At 39.7% G+C, this 18,671-nt stretch overlaps 1 protein-coding gene across 1 annotated transcript in view; it reads right to left on the reverse strand.

Moving 5' to 3' along the window:
* Nucleotides 1-6,765: 6,765 nt before the first annotated feature.
* LOC136867023 (carbohydrate sulfotransferase 5-like) overlaps nucleotides 6,766-18,671 on the reverse strand; it is a 39,707-nt gene continuing 27,801 nt past the window's right edge. The window contains exon 6 of the mRNA XM_068226796.1: nucleotides 6,766-7,102. Coding sequence (XP_068082897.1) covers nucleotides 6,784-7,102 — 319 coding nt within the window. The 3' untranslated portion in view covers nucleotides 6,766-6,783. The remainder of the gene's footprint in view (nucleotides 7,103-18,671) is intronic.

Below are 18,671 nucleotides of genomic sequence, written 5' to 3' on the forward strand. Positions count from 1 at the left end.
CTAAGTTTGAATGGGGTATGTTGACTGAGGTCCAAGCTAACTGCCTGACATCTGCGATCTGTATCGTTCGACCGCTATGTACCGTTGTCGCCATCCATCAGCAAATGGCGGAAGCAAAGTTGTACACCTTGTAATATTGACTCTCAGGAAGTAGATGTTGCACTGTGGATAAAACTGAAGGGATATATCCAGAAAAGAAACGGTCTTTCGCAGCAACAGCGACAACATTTATCTATGTGATGTGGTAAGAAAAGGTCATCATTTTGTTTATTTATTTTTCCTGCTGAGCATCCCGTACAAACCATACAGTCCATTGTGAATTAATCGGAACATAGTTTCTTGTTTTATGCAAAGGTCCATCAAATATAAATGGGATTTTTGTTCCTGAACATCAGCAGTTGATAGGACTGGCCCCACACTTCTGCTATGCTCAGGCAGGACTGTTAGGAGTGGGGAGAGCGTGTTGTTAGATATTTCCCGCCGTTTCGTCGTAACGCTCACAATGTCGGAACAACAGGTTCACCCCTCCACTGCACAATGCATAATTATAAAATTTCTTGCTCGTGAAGGAGTTACAGCGGCAGAAATTTGCCAGAGATTGACTGCACAGTTCAGTGATCAAACATTGTCAAGGACGCGTATGTGTAAGGAGTGGCAGAGGAAAGGGGAGGTAGCACCAGTGAAAGCCAAGACTTGACTGTCAGCTGGCAAGGTTCTTGCAACCGTTTTTTTGATCGGCGAGGCGTTTTGCTGATTGATTTTTGCATGAGTGATGCACAATCAATGCTGCTTACTACTGCGAGCTGTTGAACAAGGTGAGGGTTGCGTATCGCTGCTAAAAGACGAGACTAAGTGATTCGACAAGGTGCGGCCTCATACTGAAGCTCTGTCTCCAAGCTACAGGAAATGCACTTGACTACACGTGGTCATCCTCCTTACAGCCCGGACTTATCGCCCTGCGTTTCCATTTCTTTGGACTGCTTAAAGAAGCTCTAGGAGGGCAACAATTTGAAGATGACGATAGTGTGGAAGACTTTGTGTGCAAATGGCTGGTGACACGACCTTGTTCTTTTTACAATGAGGGCATCAAAAAGCTGCCCATACGCTCGGACAAATGCATTTCCTAAGCAGGAAACTATGTGGAAAAATAAATTGTAATTGCCTTGTGTTTTTCAATAAATGAATTTAAATAAAAAATAAAATCCCGTTTAAATTTGATCCCCCTTGTAATTGTCCTAATGGTTGGCAACAATGTGCTACACATTGCTTACTCTTACATCCCGCATTTCAATGCACAGTTTGTTCATTAATTGAATAGGAGAGTGAATTTGTACATGAATAATGTTTGTTGTAAACTTCTAAGCAGGCAGAAGGAAAGCCCTCAAACCTCCAAAGAAACACTTTCTAACAGGAGAAATGCATAGAAAAAATCTCTTGTGGAAATGTGGTCATCATGATTGGACAATAGAACACTGGAAGAAAGTTCTTCTCTCAGATGAAAATCACTGTGGAATGCAGGGGCAGAGGGTTCAATTTGTGCATCCGAACGATGAATGAACCAATGAATTCAGTATACCTGAAACAGTCCAAATTCACCTTATGAAGAAGATGTTTTAGAGGTTAAAGAATGCAGGTTTTTGTGGCTCATTGGTTTTTCTTTTACTGGTCGAAACGGATTTGGTGGTGAATCAGTAACTTCACTCCCAACCACCACAGAACAACACGATGATACCCGAGTCCAGTCAGTGGGGAGGCCATGGATCGTATGGTCATGACTTCCACCTTGTTTCAAGAATTTCTTGGATTATTGTCCAAAGAAGAAATTTCACATGCCCTGATGAAGGTCAATGCAATTTGGCGGAAAGCTCGGCTTTGTTTTAATAATAAATGGGCTTTTTAGTAATAAATAAGTGGCTGTAATCCAGATAAATATACTTATTAATGTTTTAGAAGTGTTTTATTCACAAAAATCTGGCAAATTAGTGCTAGTCAATGCCATGATGAAAGGTGTCAAGTGCATCAGCATATTGGAAAGAAGGGTTCTTCATAAACTGTAGGAAAGATTTTCAGATGGTGAAGGATTTTTTCAGTAAGACTTGCCTCATTGACTCAAAACATGGAATCTAAACTAAATTATGTAATGCAATTTATAAGACAGAAAGGAGGGACATGTTAGCTGTTAAGAAAGATTAAAGGCACATATTAGGTGAACAAGTGGAAGGAAATAAAACATAAAATGTGTATGCTATTGTAGTGTTTAGATTATTTTGCAAGGGACTGTACTGAGAATTTCAGATCATAACATCCTTAATTGGAAATATAAACATCTGATCCAGCAGATCTTGTTACAATTTTCATTTTTTAATCATTTACTTTGGCTTCATCTTCACATGAATATTCACAACACCTTTAACCATGTAGAATATTTCTTTTTTCCTGAAGATTTTTACTATTTTGTTAAAGCGAGTCTTAGTATGTGTGGGAAAACTCACTACCAGTCATACATTTTACCGCAGTCTTGCTTCAACTAAACAAAGAGTTCTCACTTGTTATCATTTGGAAATACAAAAGAAAAAAAGTTATACAAATGAATTTAGTGTAAAATGAACAATGGCAACTGGCTGATGTAGTGACAAACCTTTAGAAAATCATCATCAATTAATCGCTCATTATTACAATACTTGAGAGAAGTTACCAGAAAGCTTCGTATATACTCATCGACAAAAGTTGTGTATAATCATGCTACATGTTACTGCACCACCCCGTGCCCATTTCCGATGTCGATGTGATAAATCACTCGGTTCTTGTGGCAGACATCGTGAACAATATAATCATCAGACTTCACTTCCTGAATGTGTACAAAATAATCCTGGACATGAGCTCCAACCACAATTCGGTATGGGGATGAAGAAATTGCTAAGCAATCAGTGCAGGAATTTACGCCAGGTGACGCTGCAAGACGATTTATTCATCCCAGCCGGGATCGAGGTAGACCCGGCTATGGATGTTGATATGGATGCAGCTGCTGGTGGTTTGATGACAATTGTCAAGCCTGAGTATCAAAAATATTCAGACAGAAGTGTTACTGATCGCTAGGTGCTGATCAACACCTCTCATCAGTCTTATGATATCACCATCCGCCAAGCCACGGTACTCGAGGGTTTGCGAGCCTGTTACATGGATTGTCCACTGTGAAGCCATGGAATTGGATTGCTCACTGCAACCAGATATACAAGTGAGAACAGGACGAGACATGCCAGAGGCCCTGTGGAAGGTATATGAGGGATCCAGCGACACCCTAGAATGCGGGCAAGGAGAAAAGCAAAAAGACCTATTGCTGGAGTATCAGAACGTCTTCTTCCTGGACAGCAACAACTTCAGCAGGATGAAACTCATCCAACACTGGACTGATGTGGGTGACAGCATGCCGATCAAGGCTTCATTTCGACTGTCATTTTCCATAACAACTACATGCACACAAGTTCCCACATGTGTCTGTCAACTGTTACAACACACGAATGCTGTTCACTCAGCTCAACTCCAGACAAGTCTGATAACTCGCACAATCAACACAATACAATTAACTCACAATCAGATTGATTGCTCCACGCACTGAACTACTCAACACGTATCACCTGACAATAACACAGCATGACCAAGACTAAACAACGACAACACTTCAACATTACTCTCTGACACACTACTCCAACAACTCCTTGTTTATGGCGAGCCTGCTTTTATATCCCTGGTGATGAAGTACCAGAATATTCAGGATGCAACTGGAGTAGAAACATTCTAGTTTTATCTTCCAGAAAATCCATAAAGACACCAGATGAAAAGTACAATACTAGTAAAGGCCGGCACTCATCTTTTTCAGGAAATATAGAAAGGGCTACAACAGGGCTGACAGTTGCATAGGCACGCAACAATATGAACCTAAGTGATGTGTCCAGGATATAGATATGAAACTGAGAGACCAAAATGTGCATGGCAGGTCCCGGGTCACAATACCACGTGATGATTGCTACCTGCAGCTCATAACATCCCACTTACACCACCAGGACTCTCCAGTGTGATCTTGCTCAAACCACAGGGTTTCTCTGCTCAGATTATACACAGAAGCCTACACGAGATAAACCTTCACTTCAGGAGGTTCCTACGATATTTTGCACTGTGCTCATTAACAGAACTGGGCTCTACCTCACCAACACTGGATGATAGAAGAGTGATACTGCATTTGCTTCTGGAATAAAACCAGGATATCATTAAGCCTTGGTACAAGGCACACTATGGTGTGGAGGCAATAGGGGTGCCACCATCAAGACCATCTTGTACAAGATATCCTTGCATATGGTGGTGCATCTATCAAGTTCTGAGGTGGCATTACGATGGGTCACTGAACTCTGTAATGTCCTATTGTTGGCAACTTGAATGAAATGTCATGGAAATTCTGCATCCATTGTGGTGTCATTTAGATGAGCTATGTGGGATAATTTCATTTTAGCACCACGATAATGCAGGACCCCACTGTCATGTGGATGTTCTCCACTGTCTTCAAGTGAATAACATCGTTCAAAATGAATCCCATTGATCATGAATGGAACTTTCTTGTTTGCCACAGGAAACTCTTCATGACCTAATACAAAATATGCCTTGATGGGCAGATGAACTGTACAATGTAAGGGGAGAACATTCCCATTAATGATGTAGCCACAGAATTGATGGAGTTTCAGCAGACAAAACACACAACCAGCACCCAAACCATCAAAATTAACCAACAAAAGTGAAAATCCCTTACTTGGCTGGGAATAGAACCCAGGACCTTCAGGTCAAAGACCAGCATGCTAACCATTTAGGCATGGAGCCAGACACTAAGCATCAGTGTTCTGTATTTAGCACTGTTATTTAGATGGCAGATTCCTTATTAATTGTCCACCAAGTCTTTTCTTAATTTCAAACAAGTCAGAAATTTAATGAACATCTTCCTTGGTAAATTATTCCATACCCTAATTCCTCTTCCTATAAACATCTATTTGCCCCAGTTTGTCCTCTTGAATTCCAACTTTGTCTTCATATTATAATCTTTCCTACTTTTAAAAACTTTATTCAAGCTCATTTATCTACTAATGTTATCGCTTGCCATTTGTCCACAGACAGCTCGGATCATATTGCTTAGTCAAGTAACTCATTTCCTTACTTCTAAGTCTTCCCAGCCCAAAGTTTACATCATTTTCACAACGCTACTCTTTTGTCCGAAATAACCCAGAACAAACAGCGCTGCTTTCCTCTGGATCTTTTTCAGTTTTCGAATCAAGTAATTCTGGTGAGGGTTCCATATATTGGAACCATACTGTAAATGAGATCTTACCAGATCTTACCTTTATATCCTTACTACAATCCCCCAATAAACTCATAACCATATGAAGAGATTCATTTACAACCTCATTAATGTAATTAATTCAATGAAGACCCTTCCTTGTATTGACACCTAGGTAGTCAGGTTTATATATCCTTAAAATAAATTCTTGAGTTGTACTTGTCCAAATATTATTACACAAAACTTTTGTTGATGAGTATACATTGGGTTTGTCCTGAAATCTACCAAGCAATTAAATTTCTTTCTTACCAAGTTGTTGATAAAATGTATTTAAAAAAAGAAACATTTTAAAGATTATTGCCCATATTTTGTCATTTGAGAGGATGCAAAAACCTTTGGAGTGGAAGCCACATCTTTTCGTCTCAATGAAGACATGATGCATATGTCATGCCGGTCTATGAAATCTGTCTATTATTCTAGTTTTCTCTTCTCTATGTCCGATGATGTTAACTACACTGCCTTAAAAATTACAAAATGTTAAATTTATTTTAAGAAAAACCATTTAAGACAGCTGTGCCAATCATCTGCTGTGTCATGCAGTGTCTATACCACTGCTGGCATTTCATGATATGTCTACAAATGAAATTCCTAGCTGATATGTTTTCCTCTAGTATAAACCCATCTACAGCTAAATTTGTCGTTACTGCTGTCATGTCAAACATTATTTTCCATTATCCTATCAGATAATAATAATAATAATAATAATAATAATAATAATAATAATAATAATAATAATAATGTACTTAATTTTAAAATTTTATCTTGAACAGCTTTGTGGAAATGTTCTAAGATTAGACTTTTGAATAATAATAATAATAATAATAATAATAATAATAATAATAATAATAATAATAATAATAATAATAATAATAATAATAATAATAATAATAATAATAATAATAACAACAACAACAGAGTAGCAGTTTAAAGTGACTAAATAGCACTCGGAGCAGATCGTAACAGACGCTCTCATATCACCAGGGCCTACATGCCATGAAATGCTTATAAACAATTTGTGCCCAATGTTCTATGCTACGAGCCTTTAAAATAAGGCGTGTCTAGCATCAGATATTTGGAATAGCCCGATTCTAGAAAATAAAGCCACTTTATTGCATTTAACCACTCATCAACAATCTTTCACAACCAGTATTGTGAATGTCTGTAGTTAAGAACTGTTCATCATGTACTGTATGTCCATAGACATTGCTTCATCACAGGTATCTATGAACTGTTACCACATCAGTGCTAATTGGCAACAATGCGCCTCATTGAGCAGATTTGTTATTATATAACTTGTGTTGGAATGAGTCTCTGATCAGTCTCGCATACCAAACACGTTGAGTGGGGAACATCGTCTACCCACCCTATACATTAGGAGACAAGATAAAGGCACCGTCAAACGCATGCTACGTTAACAGGAACTCTCCGAGAGGATTGAATTCACGCTGATGGGAGCTGTTGGCAGCAAGTATATAGCCCCAGTGATCCATAGCTGTGTGACACGACCGCTGTATGGACCGCACCTCCAGGTGAGAAAGGTCTTGTCTCCAGTGGAAGGGTGCTGACTTGGAGTTACGGTAAGTACTCGAGACGCCACCCACGTCCACCTTGGTGTGGGTGTCCAGGAACTGCTGCACACTGGGATGAAAGTCCAAACCAAAAAACTGGAATAGATCCCGCACTCCGAGATAAGGCTCGACGGACAGATCTTCGTAACGCACCACCCTGCAAAAAGAAAAACATAATTCTTTCTTCAGTGATATGAGTAAAGTTAGCTAAAACACCTAGAAGGAATAGGTTTGGTCAAACAGTGCTCCTGCCTTGCACAGAGGTGTCAAGGGAAGAGAAGGAAGGTAAGGTTAGCAGTCTGGCCACAAGATAGGAGCACAATTGCACAATCTGCTTTCGAAGAGGTTTCAAGACTTAAGGGTTCAAGACCAACAGGTAGGTCTTATGGCTACGATGGGACAGGAAAGGGCTAGGTGGTGTGATGGAAGCAGCTGTGGCCTTAATTAAGGTACAGAATAAGCATTTGCTTGGTGTGAATATGGAAAACTACGGAAAACCATCTTGAGGGCTGCCGACAGTGAGGTTTGCTTGAATGTAAGGTCACAGCTGTGTGCCCCTAATTACATGGCCAACTCGCTCTGTCAACTAAAAAAAGAAGATCATAGGGGATCTCTACTTGGGAACATGGGTTAGTGATCAGCGGGTTACTTGGGATTACTTCCACTTACTGTTTCCAGGAACCTCACTTTCTTCTTTTCTATCTGACCTTTTTTTGTTAACTATTGATCTCTTCATTTTAATATTTCTTTTGCTGATATCTTCATTCTTCAAAATGTTGGACCTCTTCCATTTTCCTTTCTGATCACAGTATGCTTTGTCTGTCAAGTCTTCAGCCCACAGGCTGGCTGCTTGGGAAGCATACAAATGATATTTATTTTCCTGAGAAGAGTGAATATATGTGCCTGCATATAAAATCTATATCTATATATATGAATGTTTGTTTGTTTGTTTGTTTGTTTGTTTGTTTGTTTGTTTGTTTGTTTGTTTGTTTGTTTGTTTGTTTGTTTGTTTGTTTGTATGTATGTATGTCTCGAATGGACTAAAAAACTACTGGGCAAATATCTCTGAAAATTTCACAATTTGTTCTTATTACTCCTGCGAGGGTTTAGGAAGTGGTTTGAATGAAATCTGATGGGTAGTTTGGCATGGTGGGTGAAAAGGGTGAAAAAAAAAGGAAATAGGGGGAGGTAAGTAAACCGCATGACGAGTCTGATCAGCGGGTTACCTAACCAACAGTATGTAAAGATTATGGTGAGATTCTTAAAACGTTCTTCTTCTTCTTCTTCTTCTTCTATAAACGATTTAAAAAATGAAAAGTCCAAGTTCAGTCCCCATGGCATAGGGGGTGAGGAGAGAAAAAAGAAAATGAGAATGACAGGGATTACGGGTGAATGTGTGTGTATGTTTCAGCATAGCTCTCAACCAAACTAGATACACATATAACTTACTATTTGGAAAAATTCCTATAGGGGCAAGAAACCCCTAGCACCCCTACAGGAAGGGGTGAAATGTAAAAATTTAAAAAAATGACCGATAATAGTGGCGATTTCTCAGTCTTTGGGGTAGCTGAGATGAACCGTGACACTCTGGATACCGTTTAAGCCAAAGTTCAAGGTGGGGGTTAGATAGGGTGAAAGGAATGTCCAAAATGATCAGAGATCATGGATGTACGTGTGCATATTCCAGCACAGCTCTCACCCAAACATGATACTCATATGACTTATTGCTTCCCAAAGAAAACTGTAGGGTAAGACACCGCTACAGGTGGGGGTTGAAAGGGTAAATTACATCTGCTGCCATTGTCATTGTTGAGAATGTGACCAGCACCATTGTCGCGCGTAGGCAAGTGTGCGGGATTTCTGGCGATACGAATAACATACTTCCGTGCATTACTGACCTTATTATAGAGGTGAACAATTGGACGGTCAATCTCGTTCCTATCGTTTATTTCAAATGTGTTTAAATTTTAATTTATATGCCAGGAGAATGTACTGTAATCTAAGAACGTTCTCCGAAGGAAAAGATGGCTCTTGATAATGAACCCAGGAAAGATCAAAAATGATCGGTTTATCATCAGAATAACTACATCAAAAATCTACAGCCTGTTTCCAGTCATTCGTCAGGGTCAGGAATGGAATGAATAAAGCCCCCATCTAGCGGCGACAATAGGAATTATGCCGGCTGCCGAAACCTGTTGCACTCCTCTGGGGCAATGATTAATGAGTGACAAATGAAATGAAATTATATTGGACAGTGTTGCTGGAATGAATGATGACAGGGAAAACCAGAGTATCAGGAGAAAAACCTGTCCCGCCTCCGTTTTGTCCAGCACGGATGTCACGTGGAGAGACCTGGATTTGAACCACGGAACCCAGCTGTGAGCCGCCTGAGAAACGGAGACTCCTTATAAATACATTATGAACAGTAAAATCAATTGGTCTCGCCTCCTTTTACACCCCGCCGCCGTTAAGTTTATTTACCCCCCCCCCCACAAAAAAAACTAAAAGAAGGCGTGTTTCTTTATGTTTAAAGGAGATTCCAAACACCAATGTTCACGTCTATTACCTTCAGTTTTGAGATAAAAATAATTAACTTTCTTCACTTTCACACTCCCCCCCCCCCCCAAGTGAATTTTCCGGCAAAAAAAGTCTTGTTTCTTTAATAGTAAAGGATCTTCTAAATAACAATTATTTCTTCAGTTTTTTATTTATGTGTCCTCATGAAAGGAATTCAAGGGGTTTTTCTTTGTTTTTAAAGGAGATCCAAATACCAATTTCCACGTCTGTAGGCCCTAACAACTTTAGTTTTTATTAGATGTAAGTATTTTCATACAATTAAGTCAATTAATTTTTCAATTCTTTCACCCCTCTCCCCATTCATTGGATTTTCCGAGAATACGTGTTTCTTTACTTTTAAAGAAGATTCCAAATATCAAATTTCACGTCTGTAACATCTTTACTTTTGAGATAACAGTAGCCTAATTAAAAGAATTCAACACCATTTTCAGTCAATTCACCCCCCCCTCCACCCAAGTGGTATTCCCGAAAACTAAAAATACACGGTTATTTATTTTTAATAGAGATAAAAAATATTATTTTTCACTTCTGTAACATGTTAAGTTTTTTGAGATATACTGTATAAATTCTCATTTTAAAATTTCAGCCCCTTTTTAGTTCCCCTTAAGAGGAGTTTCCAAAAACAAATCACCTATGTTTCTTTACATTTACAGGAGATTCCAAATACCAATTTTTACGTCTGTAACATTCTACGTTTCTCAGATATTCTGTAGATATAGTCTTTCAAAAAATTCACCCCAATTTGTCACTCCTGATTAACCGCCATTAATTGGATTTTCCAAAAGCAAAAAAATACGTGTTTCTTTATTTTTAAAGGAGATTCGAAATATCAATTTTTACATGTGCAAACTTTTAAAATTTTGAGATATAGATACACTCATTTTAAAAATTCACCCACTTTTCACGCACCCCACTATTTGGATTTTCCAAAAGCAGAAAAAAAGTTCCTTTATTTTTAAAGGAGATTCTAAATATAAATTTTTACATGTGCAAACTTTTAAAATTTTGATATATAGATACACTCAAAATCCACCCCCTTTTCACCCCCCCCCCCACTATTTGGATTTTCCAAAAGCAAAAAAAAAAGTTTCTTTATTTTTAAAGGAGATTCCAAATACCAATTTTCAGGCCTGTAATATCTTCAGTTTCTGAGATTTAAGTATCCTCATAAAAGGCATTCAATCCCTTTTTCACCCCTCCTATTGAGATTTTCCGAAAACAAAAAATACACGTTTCTTTATTTTTTAAGGAGATTCTAAATGCCAGTATTTACATCTGTAAAATTTTAAAGTTTTAAGATGTAGATACACTCATTTTAAAAATTCACCCCCATTTTCACCCCCATTATTTGGATTTTCCAAAACTAAAAAAATACCTGTTTCTTTTTAAAGTAGATCCCAAATACCAATTTTCAGGTTCTGAAATATAAGTAGCCTCATTAAAGGCATTCAACACATTTTCACCCTTTTCCACCCTTCCTATTGGGATTTTCCGAAAACAAAATAAATACGTGTTTCTTTACTTTTAAAGGTGATTCAAAATACCAATTTTTACACCTATAAACTTTAGAAGATTTTAGATATAGATACACTCACTTTAATAAAAATTCACCCCCTTTTTGACCCTCCCATTGATTGGATTTTCCAAAAACAAAAAAATACGTGCTTCTTTATTTTTAAAAGAGATCAAAAGTACCAATTTTCAGGTCTGTAATATCTTCAGTTTCTGAGATATAAGTACCGGTATCCTGATTAAAGGCATTCAACCCCTTTTTCACCCTTTTTCACCCCTCCTATTGGGATTTTCTGAAAACAAAAAAATACGTGTTTCCTTACTTTTAAAGAAGATTCTAAATACCAGTTTTTACATCTGTAAAGTTTTGAGGTATAGATACACTCATTTTAAAATTTCACCCCCTTAGCGACGGAATATCCAAAAATCCTCTCTTAGTGAGCACCTACATCTTAATATGAATGTATCCCCCAAATTTCATTTCGTTATGTCCAGTAGTTTTGGCCCAGCGATGATGAATCAGTCAGTCAGGACAAGTTATTTAATATATATAGATATACTGTACATCATCCATGATTAAAAATATACGATAGAAATATAAAAAATGAATACACTGACTGAGCAAATGTCATGGGATAGCGGAGCACTGATGCGCAGGTGTGTTGTCTGCGCACCACACGCCCCCTGTGCCAGCGGCAGTTGTATAGGAGACCTTGTGAGCAGTGGCTGTGCATGTGACACGTGTTAACATGGAACGTCGTCGTGAGCTGACACCGTTCGAACGGGGTATGGTGGTCGGTGCCAGACGGATGGGAAGTGCGATTTCGGAAGTGGTGCGGGAATTCGGTTTCACACGATCAACCGTATCCAGGGTGTAACGTGGATGGTTGAATGCGGGTGTCACCGTCCACAACACACGAACGACCGGCCGTCCAGCCACCCTCGATGACCGTGACCGGCGACATCTGAGACGGATTGTCAATAGTGACAGACGGACAACCGTGCAATAAATCACGGCTCAATTCAACACAGGCCGTGCTAGACACGTCTCCCAGTGGACAATCCGTAGGAACATGGGTTCAATGGGTTATGGGAGCCGGCGCCGCACACGGGTGAAACTGTTAACCCAACGTTATCGGGCACAACGACGCGCATTTGTCGCCAGTCACCAGGGATGGACACTGGAACAATGGCGTAGCGTGATATGGTCGGACGAATCACGATTTCAACTGCACCATGCCTATGGGAGGCACCGTGTATGGCGCAGACCACATGAAGCGACGGATCCCGCCTGCCTCGAAGGTGTGGTCCAGGGTGCTGGTGTCTATGTTATGGTCTGGGGTGCATTTTCCTGGTATGGAATGGGCCCCCTAGTTGTTCTGGAAGAGACTTTGAATGGTACGCGGTATGTTGAGCTGCTCGGAGACCATCTCCACCCAGCGCCGCCACATCACTCCCACGTCGCCCGGGAATGGTTCCAGGAACATGCAGCGGAGGTCCAACGACTGCCATGACCACCCAGGAGCCCCGATATGAACCCTATCGAGCATATTTGAGATGTCCCGGAACGCAGACTCCGTGCCATGGGCCCTGCACCCACGAACAGACCAGCACTGGCGCCCGTTCTGCAAACGATTTGGTGTCAGCTGCAATCAATCAATCAATCAATCAATCAATCAATCAATCAATCAATCAATCAATCAATCAATCAATCAATCAATCAATCAATACTGATCTGCATTTAGGGCAGTCGCCCAGGTGGCAGATTCCCTATCTGTTGCTTTCCTAGCCTTTTCCGAAATGATTTCAAAGAAATTGGAAATTTATTGAACATCTCCCTTGGTAAGTTATTCCAATCCCTAACTCCCCTTCCTATAAATGAATATTTGCCCCAGTTTGTCCTCTTGAATTCCAACTTTATCTTCATATTGTGATCTTTCCTACTTTTATAGACGCCATTCAAACCTATTCGTCTACTAATGTCATTCCACGCCATCTCTCCGCTGACAGCTCGGAACATACCACTTAGTCGAGCAACTCTTCTTCTTTCTCTCAATTCTTCCCAACCCAAACATTGCAACATTTTTGTTACGCTACTCTTTTGTCGGAAATCACCCAGAACAAATCGAGCTGCTTTTCTTTGGATTTTTTCCAGTTCTTGAATCAGGTAATCCTGGTGTGGGTCCCATACACTGGAACCATACTCTAGTTGGGGTCTTACCAGAGACTTATATGCACTCTCCTTTACATCCTTACTACAACCCCTAAACACCCTCATAACCATGTGCAGAGATCGGTACCCTTTATTTACAATCCCATTTATGTGATTACCCCAGTGAAGATCTTTCCTTATATTAACACCTAGATACTTACAATGATCCCCAAAAGGAACTTTCACCCCATCAACGCAGTAATTAAAACTGAGAGGACTTTTCCTATTTGTAAAACTCACAACCTGACTTTTAGCCCCATTTATCAACATACCATTGCCTGCTGTCCATCTCACAATATTTTCGAGGTCACGTTGCAGTTGCCAGAGGACTACCAGGGACTTGTCGACGAACCTCCACGGAGTCTCACTGCAGTTCGCAGGGCCAGAGGAGGCCCCACACGCTATTAGGTGACTATCCCATGACATTTGCTAAGTCAGTGTACATTAGCCTATAATCAATTTACATGTCACTTACATATGCACATAAAAACTGATGTTTGATTGATAACTATCATTAAATACATGTCACAATACCATGAAAAATGAAAAACCACAGTCTGTTTCCGGGTGAGGAACGGAATGAATGAAGCCCCCCTCTACCGGCGAGGACAGGAATTATGCCGGCTGCCGAAGCCTGTCGCACTCATCTGTGGCAATGAATAATGACTGACAGATGGAATGAAATGATATTGGAGAGTGTTGCTAGAATGACAGATGACAGGGAAAACCGGAGTGCCCGGAGAAAATCCTGTCCCGCCTCCACTTTGTCCAGCAAAAATCTCAAATGGAGTGGCCGAGATTTGAACCACGGAACCCAGTGAACCATGACTTACATAATAATAATAATAATAATAATAATAATAATAATAATAATAATAATAATAATAATAATAATAATAATAATAATAATAATAAATAATTTCGTGTGGCTATTTCTAGCCGAGTGCAGCCCTTGTAAGGCAGACCCTCCGATGAGGGTGGGCGGCATCTGCCATGGGTAGGTAACTGCGTGTTGTTGTGGTAGAGGATAGTGTTATGTGTGGTGTGTGAGTTGCAGGGATATTGGAGACGGCACAAACACCCAGCCCCCCCCCCGGGCCATTGGAATTAACCAATGAAGTTTAAAATCCCCGACCCGGCCGTGAATCGAACCCGGGACCCTCTGAATCGAAGGTCAGTACGCTGACCATTCAGCCGAGTTAATAATAATAATAATAATTTTTTGAAATTTAAAGTTGAGGTTTTGGCTTGTACCGTTACACATGTTGGACTTAGACATCACAGCTAAGTCTTGGCCTTGCTCTTACAGGAATCATCAGTCAGTGTTGTAGAATACGGCTTGAAACTATTCCAATAGCAAGATACGTTGTAAACTACACCGACTCTAATTGCTTGGCTATGCTTGTATGTGCCCGTACATTAAATCAGGAAGCCAGGAGATAAGACAAACACTGTCTCCCCTAACTTTTACTACTACCCTGCTCTCCTGTCAGTAAATACATATCCCATTGTTATATTTAAATAATGGATGGTGATAATTTTTGCGACATTAAACAGAGAGAATCCGTCACTTTCAACCAACAGAATAAAACCATGAAATATGTATAGGCAAACCCTGAACCACTCGATAAGCCAGCAAACACCGAGTAGTTCAGAAGGAACTCTGAGTCCAAGCCTTGTGCCACGATGACTTTCCAACAGCAACCACACCACTGTCCACCACGACTATTACTCAGCTCTACATTAAGGAAGAGTCGTTAGAAAAAAATATTCATGGTGGTCCGTACTGATGAACAATTACAGTTCAAAGTAAGATGATCCATCTATTCAGTAAACTTTTATTATTGATGTAATTACTGTATATGAATATCAAGACCTTGGGGTACTAGTTTCAACCTAACAATAAAATCACCTTCAGACACTTAACCTTAAAATTGATGAACACATGACAAATTGTTGTTGTTTGAGTCATCAGTCCATAGACTGGTTTGATGCAGCTCTCCATGCCACCCTATCCTGTGCTAACCTCTTCATTTCTACGTAACTATTGCATCCTACATCTGCTCTAATCTGCTTGTCATATTCATACCTTGGTCTACCCCTACCATTCTTACCACCTACACTTCCTTCAAAAACCAACTGAACAAGTCCTGGGTGTCTTAAAGATGTGTCCTATCATTCTATCTCGTCTTCTCGTCAAATTTAGCCAAATTGATCTCCTCTCACCAATTCGATTCAGTATCTCTTCATTCGTGATTCGATCTATCCATCTCACCTTCAGCATTCTTCTGTAACACCACATTTCAAAAGCTTCTATTCTCTTTCTTTCTGAGCTAATTATCGTCCATGTTTCACTTCCATACAATGCCACGCTCCACACGAAAGTCTTCAAAAACATCTTTCTAATTCCGATATCAATGTTTGAAGTGAGCAAATTTCTTTTCTTAAGAAAGCTCTTCCTTGTTTGTGCTAGTCTGCATTTTATGTCCTCCTTACTGCACCCTGGTGGGGGTGTGATCAGCGTCATGCAATTGTAATTATGATGAATTATTGAGGAATATATATTTCATTGTCAGAATATATAGTATCTTACTGTACATACAGTAAGAACAGGCCAGGCCGAGATGGCAGGTTTCACCATACCACAGACTCTTGTCTCCAGTGAGATTAACAAACACAATGAGGGACAGAATTAGGTTTCTCAGAATTTGTGCCAACAGGGAAAGAGAGAGCATAACTAGTTGCCAAAGTTTTCCTAGCCCGGGGCAGTCTTGGTAGTAGCAACAGCGCAGGGAGCCGGGTGCAAAATTCTGAGAAATGATGGCGAGGTATCTCCACGTAACTTGCGGGAGTGGAACACGGGGTTGGCACTAGAAGAAAAAAATATGAGCCTTCCCGGTCACGTGGTTAAGGTGGACCAATGGAAAAATTCACTTGACCAAAGCAAGGCGACAACTTCGTATTGTAAGAAGCACTAGCGAGGCTAACTCCGTGGATTAAACTGATAGAAAGAAGTCAAGTATCGATTCAGAATAAAGTGGAATTTAGGAGCCTTACTATACCATAAAACTTATATAAAGTTAATAATTACGGGAGATTGCATGGTGAAATTCTGAGAATTCATGGACGCTATTCGTTGATTGGCTGAAGGCAAAGGACGCCACAATAGAGCGCGAAACCCCGAGCCGGGATACGGCAGCTAAATTCGCGAATATATCCATTACCAGCGAACGATAATAGTTGAGAATAGGTATACAGCATTTGAGAACATAATTACATCATTGGATCATATATTAAAGCCACGGGCCAAACCGCAAACTGTCGTATGAAGATATCGGGACTGTGCATCCCAGGATGACCTCCATTGAACTCGGAAGAGAGGGGATACAAGTATAAATATGAGGTCGTACACTAGGACGCGCAAGTACTTCCGATATTGTGTTCGAGCCGTGACCACGCCAGTGGTGCGCAAAAAGTACTTCTGATATAGCGTTCGAGCCGTGACTACGCCAGGGGTGCGAGTGTGTACTTACGCAAAGTAGAGTTCGAAGTATTATATTGTTACATAGTACAGTGATTCATGACGTGATGTAGCTCATATTACGGTCTTGAGCAGTCTACTAGTATGAAGTGTTTCAAATAGACAGGACTCAGTAAAGCCTAACTTACGGAATGTGAGATTCTACCAACAGATTAGGAAGTGCCTTACATGAGAACGGTCACGAGTGTTTATGTCACCTAGTAAACCGTCGATTCTAAACTGATACCTGGTCAGCTACATGAACGTGAGACGGGAAATTCAAGTGCGCGTACGGGCCGTTGTAAAGGGAAACCCGAGGTATCCCATGTTCCTAGTGTCCGGGAAAGGAATGAAGAATGTATATTTACATTAAGTGGGCTAGATACAAGGCCGAGAGTGTAAAATTTGTGAATAGAATTTAGGGTGGAAATTATTCCAAAGTGCAACAGTTAATTTATTTGTTTTTATTCAAAATGTGTAAAGTTGGAAAGGGTCAAGGATTAATTCTTCAAGCTGGCATGAATACCAGTGAAATGCATTGCTAAAAACCGGAGGGGCTATGGCTTCTCGTCCGGTTTTAGCAGACTACAATGGCAGAGTTGAGTACCTTTTAATATATTTATAGATTGCTATCGTTAGGGGGAGGAAATCATATTTTATCATGGTAACTTGATTGTGAAACGAGCCGTTACGGCTCGTATAAATTCAAAGATAGATAGACAAAGGGACAAATTAATATGTAGATTAGATCAAGCACTCATCAAAATTTTGATTATTAAATAGAGTATAGTAGGGTTGAGTTGTTCATTCAAGTGCTTGAGTTGTTTGCTATAATATGGAGCACGTTTCACATAAAGATAATGTAAATATTCATTTAGAAGTGCTTCCAAAGTGGGTTTCCGTTATCTGAACTCTTATAGATATTAAGGCATGTTGTTAAGATAATCCAGAGGTAGGATTGCCAAGTGATTTAAATTGTTGTGGGACGGAATGAAGTCCATTGATTTGTGTGTAAATATCGCGAAGTTCGCCAGTGGACAAAATAATAATAGTCTGTACAAGGGTCGAAGTAGGATATTAGAATTTGGTAATGTGTAAAGGCGTGTTTAATAATAATCTTTGAGAATAAAGGCACGGGCCTAGTTGGATAGTATGATTGCAAATTAAAGTAATTTAAACGTGGAGATCACATGTGCCGTGAATAATTATAATTTGTGCAGTGAATCCGGTTTTTAGCGTTAATTTTGATTTAACGTTTTTGGACTCCATAATAATCATAAATAATTTTGGTAGAAACGAGATAGGCACTGTTATAATATGGTCACGCTATGTTTGAGATCCAGAGGGATTTGAGCCAAAAGTTGAGATTTGGAGTTTTGTGGGACAGAAATCCGGCCCGAAATGAAAGTGAATTGTACTGATGTTAATGAAGAAATAGATGGATCTTAAGGCCCACATAGAGGTTGTATTTATATACCGGTGTATTGAGTGGCAGAATAGAGTCCACACACCGAGGGTTAATTTGTGAAAATGTTTTGAAGAGTTCCAATGGATAAATGGACTTCAAAATGGAAAAGGAAGGAATAATTTAACACTTGCAGAGATTGGAGGTATTTGCCCAACTGCGAGGTGTTATGGGATTTGAGAATTGTCTTAGGAGCATATGGTCTCCATGAATTAACGGCAGTACGAAAATAAGGTGGCGGATTCGAATACTATTATGTCCTGACCGATGTGAATTCGGATCTTGGTGATTTCTGTTTGGGAGAGAACGTATGTGACCAAATTATAAAGATGGGGAATAAAAATAAAGATTCTCGAAAGAAGTAATAATAATAATATTCCAAGTAAATCATATCTGGATTGATTAGTGCCAAAATAAATCGGAATTGTAAAAGGGGTTAT

This window comes from Anabrus simplex, chromosome 3, assembly GCF_040414725.1.
Source record: "Anabrus simplex isolate iqAnaSimp1 chromosome 3, ASM4041472v1, whole genome shotgun sequence".
In the NCBI taxonomy this organism is placed as follows: Eukaryota; Metazoa; Arthropoda; class Insecta; order Orthoptera; family Tettigoniidae; genus Anabrus; species Anabrus simplex.